This window comes from Microcaecilia unicolor, chromosome 3 (genome assembly GCF_901765095.1).
Source record: "Microcaecilia unicolor chromosome 3, aMicUni1.1, whole genome shotgun sequence".
Classification (NCBI taxonomy): Eukaryota; Metazoa; Chordata; class Amphibia; order Gymnophiona; family Siphonopidae; genus Microcaecilia; species Microcaecilia unicolor.
Window position 1 is genome coordinate 506,244,584 of NC_044033.1, and position 13,972 is coordinate 506,258,555.

General features: G+C 43.4%; 1 protein-coding gene across 2 annotated transcripts in view; it reads left to right on the forward strand.

Annotated features, from left to right (window-relative positions):
- Positions 1-2,289: 2,289 nt before the first annotated feature.
- The window catches only part of LOC115467281 (akirin-2-like), a 53,550-nt gene continuing 41,867 nt past the window's right edge, over positions 2,290-13,972 (forward strand). The window contains exons 1-2 of one of the 2 annotated variants that reach the window (XM_030199108.1): positions 2,290-2,294; positions 8,767-9,099. In XM_030199108.1, the coding sequence (XP_030054968.1) occupies positions 8,916-9,099 (184 nt within the window). In that variant the 5' untranslated portion in view covers positions 2,290-2,294; positions 8,767-8,915. Of the gene's footprint in view, positions 2,295-8,634; positions 9,100-13,972 lie in introns of those variants that run through there. The other variant, XM_030199107.1, reaches the window with a different exon arrangement.

Consider the following 13,972-nt stretch of genomic DNA (forward strand, 5'->3'; position numbering starts at 1 on the left):
ATAATAATGAAGGGCTTCCACACCGCACTAGCTCCATCATTCTCAATAAAAGACAATCTCTCACTTTTTTTTTACCACTTAGAGCATGTACCATTGTTTTATCCATGACTTCATCATATACCCCCTCGTTCCAGAGCTTTCCTTCACTTGAAAAAGGCTCACTTCCTGTACATTAATGCCCTTGAGATATTTAAACGTCTATCATATCTCCTCTCTCCCAGCGTATACATGTTGAGGTTCATAAGCTTGTCCCTATATTTTTTGTGTTCAAGACCGCTTACTAATTTTGTAGCCACCCTCTGGACCGACTCCATCCTGTTTATTTCTTTTTGTAGGTGCAGTCTCCAGAACTGTACACAGTACTCTAAATGGGGCCTCACCAGAGACATAAGTATATAAGTGTTGCCATACTGGAAAAGATCAAAGGTCCATCAAGCCCAGCATCCTATTTCCAACAGTGGCCAATCCAGGTCACAAATACCTGGCAAGATCTCAAAAAAGTACAAAACATTTTATACTGCTTATCCCAGAAATAGTGGATTTTCCCTATGGACTTTTCCTTTAGGAAGCCGTCCAAACCTTTTTAAAACTCCGCTAACCGCCTTTACCACATTCTCTGGTAACGAATTCCAGAGTTTAATTACACGTTGAGTGAAGAAACATTTTCTCCGATTCGTTTTAAATTTACTACATTGTAGCTTCATCAAATGCCCCCTAGTCCTAGTATTTTTGGAAAGCGTGAACAGACGCAGTTAAAACATGGAAGTACGTAGATGAATATGTCTGAAACATGATGTAACAATGTTGAGATTAGAAGCAATAGCATACCCAACTGTGAATTTAAATCAGTCTGTCCTTTAATGATCCACAACATATGTTCAGAAATCATACCCATTATATATTATGCACAGTGCACAACAGGTATCCATATTCCATATACACACACTTCAAAACTTAATAAACAAACCAACTTCTACAGAGACTCTCAGAGTACATCCAAAACTTAATTATTTTCACATTTCCATCTTCCAAAATTCTAGACAGCAGATATACAGATCAGTAGGAGGGAGGGACCCAAAGCAGTCCAAAAGAAGTAAAGTTAGAAAGAATTCAGTTTATACCTAACTGTTTAACCATCCTTAAGATTTACCTTTGGTTTTAACCGAATTAAAACAAATGCCCTTAATATATAATAATACTGGACTGGTAGCAAGCAATAATGAAACAGTGATGGAATATTCATTCACATAGCAAGCAATAATGAGCACTAATATATCTAATCATTCATCTACAACTGCAAGCACATTTAATTCTTTTCTCCCTTCCAGACATTAGGATGGAGTTATGCTTATGCATGTGCACTGCAACAATGCCGAACAGATAAACATTTTAGTTGGTATAAAATCTCATTGTAGGTAGGGTTCTTCTGAGGGCCATTCTGGAAATAAGCGATTCCTAAATCAGAAGTTTCCGAGACAGTAGCGCACATGCATGTTTCTCAGCAGTAACATCTTCTTTCCTCCTTGAAACTTAAGTACCTGTTCCTGTGATCCTATTCCCACCCATCTACTTAACACTATCAGGCTCATTTTCAAAGCACTTAGCCTCCCAAAGTTCCATAGAAACCTATGGAACTTAGCCTCCCAAAGTGCTTCGAAAATATGCCTCTATCTCTCCTACTGTCATCCCTTTTATCTGTCATATCCTCAATCTTTCACTTTCCACTGCGACTGTTCCTGATGCCTTCAAACATGCTGTAGTCACATTACTCCTTAAAAAACCTTCATTGGACCCTACCTGTCCTTCCAACTATCACCCCATCTCCCGCCTCCCTTTCCTAGCTAGTCTCTATACCCTTTTTCCCATAGTTTAAAAACTTGAATTTTCTGCCACAGCATTAACAGAAAGAATCTAGAAGGCACAGTAGGACCTAGTTCAATCTTAGAAAAAAATATAAATAAAAGAGAGAAAAGCAAGCATTATTAACTAGTTTCCATAGTGTACAACCCTTTCCCCCCATAGTTTTAAACTGAAACTTTCTCTAGAGGTAAGAAAACAGCCAAGAGTATTAAAAAGGATAGTAGCAGGGCTCAAACTGTCCTGAAAGAAAGTTACTTTCTGTTCTTTGCCTGCTGGAGAGGTAACACAGCTACTGACCTGAATTAGGTGTTAATTAAGGTGTAAGGAAGTAGAACATTTGCAAAGGTTACTAAGGACAATCTGATTACTGGGATAGCTTCAAAGGGTTTGTTTGAAGCAGTCTCCTTAGAATCCAAATTATATAGAGTGGAAAGGTTCCACTTATCTTTCTTTCTGAGACATTCTGAAAGAAGAGGGCATTTTACTGGGTAAGTGACATTATTTTGCTCTGTGCTTGGTAACTTAAAGATTGGTTTAAAAGGGGGAACTCTAGGATACTCATAAACACAGAATTTTAAAAAAAGCTAAATTTATTAGTTAGTCTCCATACCCTTTTTCCTATAGTTTTAAAACCTGAATTTTCTGCCACAGAATTAACAGATAGACTCTAGAATGCACATCGGGACCTACTTCAGTCCTCATTCCCACCCACCCCTAGGCTCAACTCTTCATTTATAGTCAATTATTCTAATTAGAACAGCAAGAGGAAAGTTTTCATTAGAGTTTTAACTACATTTAATTATTTTCGTAGAAGCAAACACTAAATAAATTACAAATTACACCATATAATCTTTAAGTCTCTTTTTAATGATCTGATATCCCTAGTACCCTAAGAATTTTTATTTAAACAACTCTATAATACTAAGATGTAGACAGCAGTCAGCAGCAAGAGGGGCGCTATCCAGTCTTTTGCATTGAGTGTCACATGTATGAGTATCTTCCAGTTGGTAAGAGGTCATATGTGTGTGCTCGATGCAAAGAGCGTTGGAAGAATTTGGGTCTTCTAGGTGAAGGGCAATGTCTCCTAATACTTGGAGTTGGTTACACAAGCATTTGAGATGAAGTCCGTGAAGATAGTCTGGCTTTCATTCCAATTACCTGGTGGTCTATAAAACAAGACGCAATTCAAGTGATCGCTCAGGGTTTTGTTATGGATGAACAATGAACGACAACGTGGATGTGAATAGTTTGTTTTGGAAGTGCAAGATGGTGGCTGTGTGGGGGTGATGGCTTCAGTCTTGTGACGTCATGCTGGCTCCTGACTTATTAAACCTCCTTGGGGGAACTGTGCAGTTGTTGCACTGAGGGATATTCTCCGCCACCATGGCTTCACCATCTGAGCCCTCCAGAACTCTCATGTATGCCAGCCTGCACTCCATGCCGTGGCCCAAGGACACCCAACAGACCCCACACCTCAAGCACTATTTAATCCTTTCGGCTGGACTCATCATGAAAGAGGCGTCATGCAGTGTACGGTGCTTCAAGGGGGTTTTTTGTACTACAGCGATCCACACGCTGGCATTTAAGAGCCTAACTCTGCTTCTGAGGCCAACAGACATTTACCAGCATCATCTGCCCAGAGCAATTTCTCACCCTTCTTACCAAGAGGGCCAATGCACTTTCCCTGCCACAGTCGGGTCTGCCGTGAACAAGTGCTCTGGCCTCGGCCCCGAATGACAACAAACTCCTTGCTTCAGCTGCTGTTCGACTTTTTTTTTTCCAAGTTGCTAAACAAGCTCCAGAAAGCAAGAGAATGGAAGGCAGTATGGAGAAAAAGGGAAGACCAGTGCTTTTTTGTGCCAGTACGCACTAGTACAGTATACGGCACCTTTTTTTTTAACCTCTCGTTTGCTGTCCTCGTTTCCTCTCGCTGCCTGCTTGAGAGTCCAGGCCCGTAACCACTCAGTAGAAGCAAGACCCCACCAGCATACTCAGCCTTAGTTCCAGCCTATCCGCTCACGTGTCAGAGAGGGCAGGACTAACGGGACCTTCCTCAGTGCATGGCGTTGGGCACAAAGGCTACTCAGTGCTGGTGCTGGACCTTGTATTGGCTGATTACTGCCGGCCCGGACTCTCAAGCAAGCAGGCAGTGGGAGAAGGAGGCAGGGGGGAGTGGAGAATCGCTGGACATGGATGGGAGGGGAGGATCGCTGGACATGGCTGGAAGGAGAAGGCAGGGGAGGAGAAAGGAGAATCGCTGGACATGGATGGGAGGGGAGGACAGGGGGGAGAGGAGAATCACTGGATATGGAAGGGAAAGGAGGGCGGGAGAGAGAGGAGAATCGCTGGATATGGATGGAGGGAAGGGCATGGGAGAGAGGAGAATTGCTGGACACAGATAGAGAAGGCACGGGAGAGAGGAGAATTGCTGGGCATGGATGGAGGGGAGGGCTGGGGAGAAAGAAGAAATGCTGGACATGGATGGAGGGGAGGGCAGGGAAGAGAGGAGAAATGCTGGACATAGATGGAGGAGAGGGAAGAGAAAAGAAGAAGATGCACATGGATAGAGATGAGGGAAGGGGAAGAGAGGAGAAAAACTCCACATGGATAGAGAAATTAGGCAAAAGCTGGATTGACTGTATACCTCTAACAATCAAGTCCGCGGAGGACCCAGCCTTAACTTATGGATAAAGGGAGAGAAATGAAGAAGAAAGGAGGGAAGTAAAGAAATAAATGGACAGGAAGCCCTGGAAACGGAGTTAAGGGATCAGATAGAGAGCAGCAGAATCAGAGACTGGTACCAACATGCTCAGAAAAACAAAGTCACCAGACAACAAAGGTAGAAAAAAATAATTTTATTTTCATTTTAGTGTTTGGAATATGTCCAATTTGAGAATTTACATCTGCTGTTTTATTTTACACTGTATAGGAGGGATCATGTTTCTTTCAGTTTTCCTGGTATTGTGCTGCATGCAGAGTCTAGCTTCTTAGGATTTCAGGTTAAGTTTTGAAGAATCTGAAGAGAGGCTATCTCTGTTCTGCATCTGTGACTGCAAGGCAGTGTCTGAATAGGGATCTATTTGTGGTTCTGAGATTTTGATAATGTATTGTGTTTCAGTTTTGGCAATACTGTTCTCCTAATTCCTGGTCTATGTGCTAATTTGGTTGATGTCATTTTGGGTATACTGGAGCTATAACAGTTTACAGACAAGTTATTTTTCTTCTCCTGTACTGGTGTAATATTTTCAATGATGCCTGTTTATATGCTCCAGGGCTAGTAAAAGGGGTGTGGCTACTGTGGGTTTGGCCACCATAGGGGCAGAGCCATAGATAGCGACTCCGCCCCTAAGGTTACCCATAATGAGTACCGGTACCTTTTTTTCTACAAAAATAGCACTGGGCAAGACTCCCCCTGTAGGAACTAGAGATAGTGACCTGGCACCACAAGATGCAGCTCTAGCACTGCAAGAGTCTGCCAGGCTCGACTGGAGACCAACTGACCAACTGAAATAGGAACCAAGGCCTCAAACCAGAGTCTGAATAGTCTGTCCATCCACCTACTGGAGATTAGAACATAGTAGATGACAGTAGATAAAGACCAGTCTGCCCAACAAGATAAACTTGTATGTGCTACTATATATATATATATATATATATATATATATATATATATATATATATATATATATATATATATATATATATATATATATACACACACATACCTGACCTTGATTTGTCCTTGCCATTTTAAAGGTTGCACAGCACTAGCTTTGCTTCCCAATTACTTGTGTTGCCACCCAATCTCCGCTAAGCTACTGTGGATCCATTCCTTCTGAACAAGATTCCTTTGTGCTTATCCCACGCATTTTTGAATTCCGTTACCATTTTCATCTCCACCACCTCCCGCGGGAGGGCATTCCAAGCATCCACCACTCTTTCTGTGAAAAAATACTTGACATTTTTCCTGAGTCTGCCCCCCCCCCTTCAACCTCAATTCATGTCCTCTAGTTCTAGTTCTACTGCTTTCCTGTCTCCAGAAAAGGTTTGTTTGCGGATTAATACCTTTCAAACATTTAAATGTCTGTAACATATCACCCCTGATTCTCCTTTCCTCCAGGGTATTCATGTTTAGGTCAGCAAGTCTCTCCTCATACTTCTTGTAACGCAAAAACCATTCCATTTTTGTAGCTTTTCTTTGTACCGCTTCAATTCTTTTTACATCCTTAGCAAGATACGGCCTCCAAAACTGAACACAATACTCCAGGTGGGGCCTCACCAACGACTTGTACAGGGGCATCAACACCTCCTTTCTTCTGCTACTTACAACTACTACTACTACTATTAAATATTTCTATAGCGCTACTAGACTACAACATCCCTCTTTATAGCCTAGCATCCTTCTTGCTATAGCCACCGCCTTGTCACACTGTTTCGTCACCTTCAGATCCTCAGATACTATCACCCCAAGATCCCTCTCCCTGTCTGTGCATATCAGACTCTCACCACCTAACACATACGTCTCCCGTGGATTTCTACTCCCTAAGTGCATCACTTTGCACTTGTTTGCATTGAATTTTAATTGCCAAACATTAGACAATTCTTCTAGCTTCTGCAGATCCTTTTTCATGTTTTCCACTCCCTCCCGGGTGTCCACTCTGTTACAAATCTTGGTGCCATCCGCAAAAAGGCAAACTTTACCTTCTAACCCTTCAGCAATGGCACTCTCAAATATATTAAACAGAATCAGCCCCAGCTCCGAACTCCACTACTCACCTTTCCCTCCTCTGAGTGAATTCCATACTGAGATAGGAAATGATCGCTTTTTCACAAACTCAAATGGGGAAGCTTTAAGTCTAAAACAGATTAATCAGATTCAAAATTGACTATTCCTCAGAAAAAGTCAATTTTTTGGACACCACAGTCTCAATCAGCGATGGATATATACAAACATCCATATACAAGAAACCCACAGACAAATGCAGCTACCTCCACAACTCCAGCTTCCACCCTTCACATACAAAAAGATCCATTATTTACAGCCAAACCACAAGATACCACTGTATCTGCTCTGACCCAAGGGACAGAGACAGACACCTTGAAATCCTGACTGCATCCTTCGCACAGAAAGGCTACAACCCCAAAATAATCTCCAAGAATATTGCCTCCTCCCTCAAAAAACCCAGGGAAAATCTGCTACAGAACAAAAAAAAAAAGCCACACACAGAATCCCCCTTATAGTGACATACAACCCAGAGCTGGAAAAATTAAGAAAAATCATAAAAGATCTGCAGCCTCTACTCCAGGAGGATGAATTACTGAAAGAGATATTCCCATCCCCACCAGTGCTGGCCTTTTGACAGCCACCCAACTTAAAAAGCAAGCTAATTAGAAGTAAGCTCCCAACACAGACTCAAAAAGAAAAGAATAGCACACATCCTTGCAATATATCCAGCTGCAAACTATGCCAAAACATTTCACAGGACCCCACGGTCATTCACAAAGGAAAAATATTCAACATTAAGGAATCTTTCACGTGCTCATCTTCCAATGTGGTATATATATCATTCAGTGTAAAAAATGCAACGAAGGCTGCTACATTGGAGAAACAAGTCAGATGCTAAAGAAGAGATGTAATTTACATAGACACCTTATAAAAAATGCTAGTACCAATAATGATGTCACGCCTGTGGGGCAGCACTTTACAAAACCCAGAACACTGTACCAGTGATTTCATGGTAAGAATCCTAAAAGGGAACTTTAAAACAAGACAGGAACGTAAGACCTTTGAAGTCAGAATGATTAAATATTTTGACACCCACCAGACAGGACTTAACAAAGATCTGGGTTTTCTAGCCCATTATAAACCATAAAATTGTACTGCTTTGTCACCCTCCTGTCTCCATGCATATCTCCTTGTCCCTCATCCACCCGACTCTTCCTGTCTCTCACCTATCCACCCCCATCCTGTTAGACTGTCACTGGAATGCTTTGATGTTTCAGTTATATATTACTGTCATCTACCAACATTTGCTTATTTCCGATCTGACAAAGAAGGGCAACCTTTGAAAGCTAATCAAGATATGTATTAAGTTATGTCCAATAAAAAAGGTATCATCTTATTTTGGCTCCTAGCCACAATTGCCCTCCCCTTGTCCCTTCCTCCCTTCTCACCCATTACTTCGCTCACCCGTAACTGTCTTGTCTGTCTGTATTATTTAGATTGTAAGCTCTTTTGAGCAAGGACTGTCTCTTTGTATCAGGTGTTCAGCGCTGCGTGCGTCTGGTAGCGCTATACAAATGCTAATAATAATAATAATAATAATTTTATTTTAGTTCTATTGATTACCTTTAAGTGTAAAACTCTACACTAAATCCTGAAAATATGAAGGAGTATATCTTTCCACAATAAATAAAATCCCAAACTTCGTGTTCACAGTATTAGTACACAACACTCAAGCTCCTTATCACTAAAACTAACCAGAACATTTTTCTCCTTTCATTCAATGGGGAAAAAAAACATAAGGGGGATTTAAATTCGATCCCGGAAGCTCACACCGGGTGCTGCACACCGGGATTTGAAGTCCCCGCCTCCATGCAGCCATCCAGAGATTGGCCGTGAAACAGCTGCCGAGACACTACAAATCCCGGCGGGCGTGCGAGCGCCGCAGCGAACGCGCAACGGCAGCAAGCGCTTGAGCCGCAACGTTGTTATCGACGCCATATTGAAGAGAGAGAAAAAAAAAAAAAAAAAGAGTGAAGTCACAAAGCGACGAAAGTCGCGACGTATTACGTCAGGCCGCCCGCGAGCCACTTTCTCTTTACTTACCACCACCACCCAGGAAACGTCCCCAACCGGACAAAGCTCTGGTGGGTTCCTACTAGGAAGAGATTTTACCAGCGGAGACGACCGGCCGGAGAAAGAGGAACAGCATCAGCAGCTGCTTGTCCAGTTAGCGCGAGCCCGGCGCTTGGGGGAGGGGGAGAGGCCTCGCTGCGGATTTGTGGTTCGGGAGCGAAGCGCTTTGCTGGCTCCCCGCTTCTCCTCCGCCGCCATGGCTTGCGGTGCCACCCTGAAAAGGACTCTGGAGTTCGACCCGCTGCTGAGCCAGGTGTCCCCCAAGCGTCGGAGGTGCGCGCCCCTGTCCGCACCCGCCGCCTCTTCTTCCCCGCAGCAGAAGACCTTTCGCCTGGAGCCCTCGCCCTTCGGCGGCGACGTGTCCTCGCGCCTCACAGCCGGTGGGTAGCGTAAATAATGGTCACAAATGGAATGCGGTGTGAAAAAAAAAAAAAAAAACGGGTTCAGGCTTCCGAAAGCGAACTAGGCCTGTAACATCATGGCATCGCTCAGTCCTGATACTTCCTCATTTTAATCATCAGGGGGGGTTTATAGTGGATGGGATTGTGCTGAATGAGCTCCTGGGTGGAAAATGTTTGGAGCCTGAGAAGCTGCTGCTGCTGGGTTTTTAGAACTTGGTTGGTTTTTTTTTTTTGCTTTGTGTCAGTATGGAATGCGAACGGGAGTGGTCTCTAATCTCCGTTTCTGTGTTCGTGGTCGTTTACCCCAAAACATAGTAACATAACATAGTAGGTGACGGCAGAAAAAGGCCTGTACGGTCCATCTGGTCTGCCCAACAAGATAAACTCATACGCGATACTTTATATGTCTACCTGACCTTGATTTGTATCTACCAAAAACAGGAAGCCTGTTTTTAGGAAGAATTAGGCCTTTTAAGGCGGTGATGAGTTTGTTCACAAATAAATCTTGTTTAGGGACTTCTTGAACGTTGGAGGGCATGTAAAGGGCCTTGCACGGTTATTTATTTTGTTTTCAAGGCACTAAGATTCATCTTATGACTTTAGGCATAGATTAGGTTTACCTGATATTCATCATGACCATGTTCAAGATATTCATAGTAGCATAGTAAATGAGGGCGCATAAAAGATATGTGTGGTGGTCCATCCAGTCAGTAAATCACTGCTCTGTTAGCTTTGATCATGCATTCGACATCATTAATGTCTAGGCTGGGTAGTGTTATCTTTTTTTTTTTTTTTTTTTTCTAAGAATAATTTTTTATTTGTGGTATAGAGTACAAAATATCTTTTTAAAATTTCATCCAAGATTTACATTCTGAGTATTTTTCCAATGGGAAATTTTATGAAAAATGTGGAGCTCTGTAAAGTCCAAATAGCATTGTTCCATTGAGTCTTGGATTCTTGGGTCTAAGGGACCTGTTTACAAAGGCACACTAGCGTTTTTAGTGTGTGCTAAAAATTAGTGCAGCAAACTGTGTAGATGTCCATAATATTCCTATGGGTGTCTACACAGTGCACGCTAAAAAACGCGCGCCTTTGTAAACAGGGCCCTAAATGTCTTAATAATGTAGCTCTCAAATTATTTTTAAACTATATAAACATTGTTTTAAACATGGGTTTTAAACTTTATATATATATATATATATATATATATATATATATATATATATAAACTGCTTGACCTCGGCCACAAACAAAATATGTCAAGCACGCAGAGAGCTGTATTTTAATTTTGTTTCAGTTATTGCACTTTTAACCTGCCTATGTGCTAATTCTGAGCAGGAAATGGTATTATATTCAGAAATACACAATATAGTTCATACCATAAAACAGAAAAATCTGTACATGTACTCTAAAAACAGTACATAAAAAATGCCTGAGGGTATTGAAATGCTTTGCTTAAAATTAATAAAAACTTTTGTTTTCATATGAAAATTAAATGTTCTCTGCAGGACCTGTTTTATTTTTTTTATTTTTATTTTTTTAACTGACCACCCAGATAACTTTAAAACTCTTAGAATACTGTGCAGTGATATTCTACCTTTATTCATGTACTCATTCGTCCCACCCAATTGGGAAGAATGCTGAAATTCATAATGTAAAATTCCTTCAACACAGGTTATCACTGAAAATGTCAGCCCTTTTCTAACTTAGACATGGTTAGAGTTGACAGCAGATTTGCTGACTCAAATCAATGTCTACTCCAGAGTGTGTAAGGCTGGATCAAATTTTTCAAAATTCTGTAGTACAAATACCATGAATAAATAATTCTTAACATAAAGCAGAGGCACTTGAATGTGTAGTGTTGGGAGCCAAATTGATCAAAACTGGCAATACATGCTCCCTCATTTTTTGACCCAAGATGACCCTTGCTGCTGTGTTTTGTCAATTGTAAAGACTTAACAGCAACCATTCAGCCCAGCATAGATGATTCTAAAATAATCCAATAAACCTATGGATGAAAAATCAAAATGACTCTCCAGAAGTACTCCTAGATAGGAATATAAGAAAATAAATATTAAACTTCCTTAGAAGTTGGAGTAGCTATATTGCCCAGAAGTATGGAGGAAGGAAAGTAGTATTTCCTTGTCACAAACAGCAGATGAATCCAGGAACTGGTGGGTTGTGTCCATCTACCAGCAGGTGGAGATAGAGATCACAGAACTCTTGGGAGTAAAGCAGATGGCCAGCCCCTCTATCAGTTAGTATATCTCTATTTCCAGCAGGTGGATGGATGGCTTCTCTCCAATTTCTGGATTCAAGGCCACTGAGAGTGCTCCAGTGCCACTGGCGTTTTGAGCTGGGAGGGGGTGTCTGACTGAAGGTGTCAGCTTTGGAGGTATACCTTACTGCAAGGTCCCTGCCTCTCACCACATACTCTTTGCTGACAGGCTTCAATTCTCTCTTGTTTTGCTCTCTCCTTCCCTCCTCACTAAAAAAAAAAAAAAAAAAAGAGAACCATAGAATTTATTTAAAAAAAAAAAAGAGAGAAACGTGTTGAGAGCTGAGGAGAATTGCTTCTGCCTGCCTGATTTCTGCTGCTGTTAGAGCCAGAGCTGTTTCCCTTGACTCCTGCTGCCTGATTCAATGCTGCGGGGGGATCAGCTGGTAAGTACCGGCTTCGGGTTATTTTCCTCGTGGCGGGGGCGGCATTGCAGCGGAAATGGTAAAACGCTGTTCCCACTGTAGGGAAGCGGCGTTCTGCGGCGGGAATTTGCAGCGCCGAGTGCATTGAAGTACCTGAGGCAGAGGGCTCTTCCTCCATCGGGGAGACGGTGTTTTTCCGTGCTGAGGTGCGTGGTTCGCGCGCCATTTTGCCTAGCACTACTGAAGCGGTTCCAGTGGCGCTTCCTGCTGTCCCACCTTCTCCTTCAGTCGGGGCATTATCGGGGGGGAGGGGGTCGGAAATGTGGGCAGGTCCCAGACCTGTGGCTCCTATGACCCCGGGGGGATTTGTTTTCTCCAGAATTTGTTTTATTGATGCATCAGGCATTTGTGATGAAGCGGGCCCTCCCTCTCTCTTCCTCAGGTCTCTCTTTCGAACCCTTGACAGTTCTTGGGACCCAGAACGATATCTTGGGGCCCCTGATGGATGATGGGGCAGCTCAAGAGAAGAAAGATCTCTCCTGGTATTCAGGAGGGGTCCTTGGCCATAGGATCAGCGGCTCCGTCAGTTGTGGCCCCCTCTGAGGGGTCCTGGATACAGGCGGTGGGAGAGGAGATTGAGGAACTTGACATTTCTCAGGATCAGGCGGATGATTCATCTTCGGTGTGACTTTTCATCAAAGATGAGTTATCATCCTTAATTTCGCAAGCTTTGGAAGCTTTAAATATTGAAGACCCAGATGTTGCAGCTGCACAGTCTGTGAATCCTAAGATGGCTAGCACTAGCCGTCCAGCTAGGGCTTTTCCGGTGTATGAGGCCATTGATGAGTTGATTTCTGCTCGGTTAGCGGATCCGGATAGCACTCTGAGGGTTTCCAAGGCCATGTCTCGTCTTTATCCGGTCACGTCGGGGCGATTGGAGCAGTTTGCCCTACCGAAGGTGGATGCCCTTGTGACTGCGGTCACTAAAAAAAGACTACTGTGCCAGTTGAGGGTGGAGTAGCACTCAAGGACATGCAAGATAGATGTCTGGAAGCATCTTTGAAGCGTTCGTTTGAGGTAGCTTCAGGCTTCCATTTGTAGTTCCTATGCGGCTAGAGCTTGTCTGAGTTGGCTCCACTCCGGACAGGAGTCTCTTCAGGAACCAGGGAGCTCCGGCTTTTTCTCAAATTGAGTTAGGGCTGGCTTATTTAGCGGATGCCCTTTATGACTTGGTTCGCTCTTCGGCCAAGCTTATGGCTTTGGCTGTCTCCTCTCGGAGGATGTTATGGCTTCCTCATTGGTCGGCTGACATGGCTTCCAAACAGCGACTTATTCGTCTCCCTTTTTGAGGTAAGCTGTTGTTTGGAGTAGACTTGGAGAAAATTGTTAAGGGTTTGGGGGAGTCCAAATCTCAGCTTCTCCCTGAAGATAAGCCTCAGCCGGCTTCCAGACAGGGACTCGCTAAATGCTGTTTTCGGGATGCGCGCATTATCCTCCCAGGTCGAACTTCTTGCTCCTTTCAGCGTCCCTGTTTCCAGCAAGATCTTCCTTTCGCAATGAAAGCGAGCTGCGGGAGCCCCCGGTCAACAGGGAATCCGCTCCTCACAATGATGGGGCGCTGGCCCAGTCTGGGGCACAGCAGTTAGGGGGGGCACCCTTCTCTGTTTCTCCCAGAGTGGGTCAAGATAACTTCAGACCAATGGGTACTAGAAGTGGTGAAGGATGGATACAAACTGGAATTCAGTGCACCCGTCACAGAATTTTTTCTGGAGTCTCGATGCAAACTCGGTCAAAGCGGGTAGCGGTTCTAGCCACATTGCAAGAACGCCTAAGGTTGGGAGCCATAGTGCCCGTCCTGAATTGCGCAAAGGCCTCTATTCCATTTACTTTGTAGTACCAAAAAAAGGCGGAACCTTCACCCTGTTCTTGATTTAAGGGTCGTGAACAAGTTTCTGCGAGTTTGTCATTTTCGCATGGAGACATTACGAGCCGTTATTGCAGCGGTTCAGCCGGGAGAGTTCTTGACGGCCCTAGACCTCAAAGAAGCTTACGCGCATGAGAGGTTCCTTAGGTTTGCAATTTTAGGTCGTCACTTCCAGTTTCGAGCTCTTCCCTTTGGCCTGGCCATGGCACCACGCACCTTTTCAAGGTCGTGGTGGTGGTGGTGGCAGCGGCCTTCTTACGGAAGGAAGGAATTTGGGTTATCTCG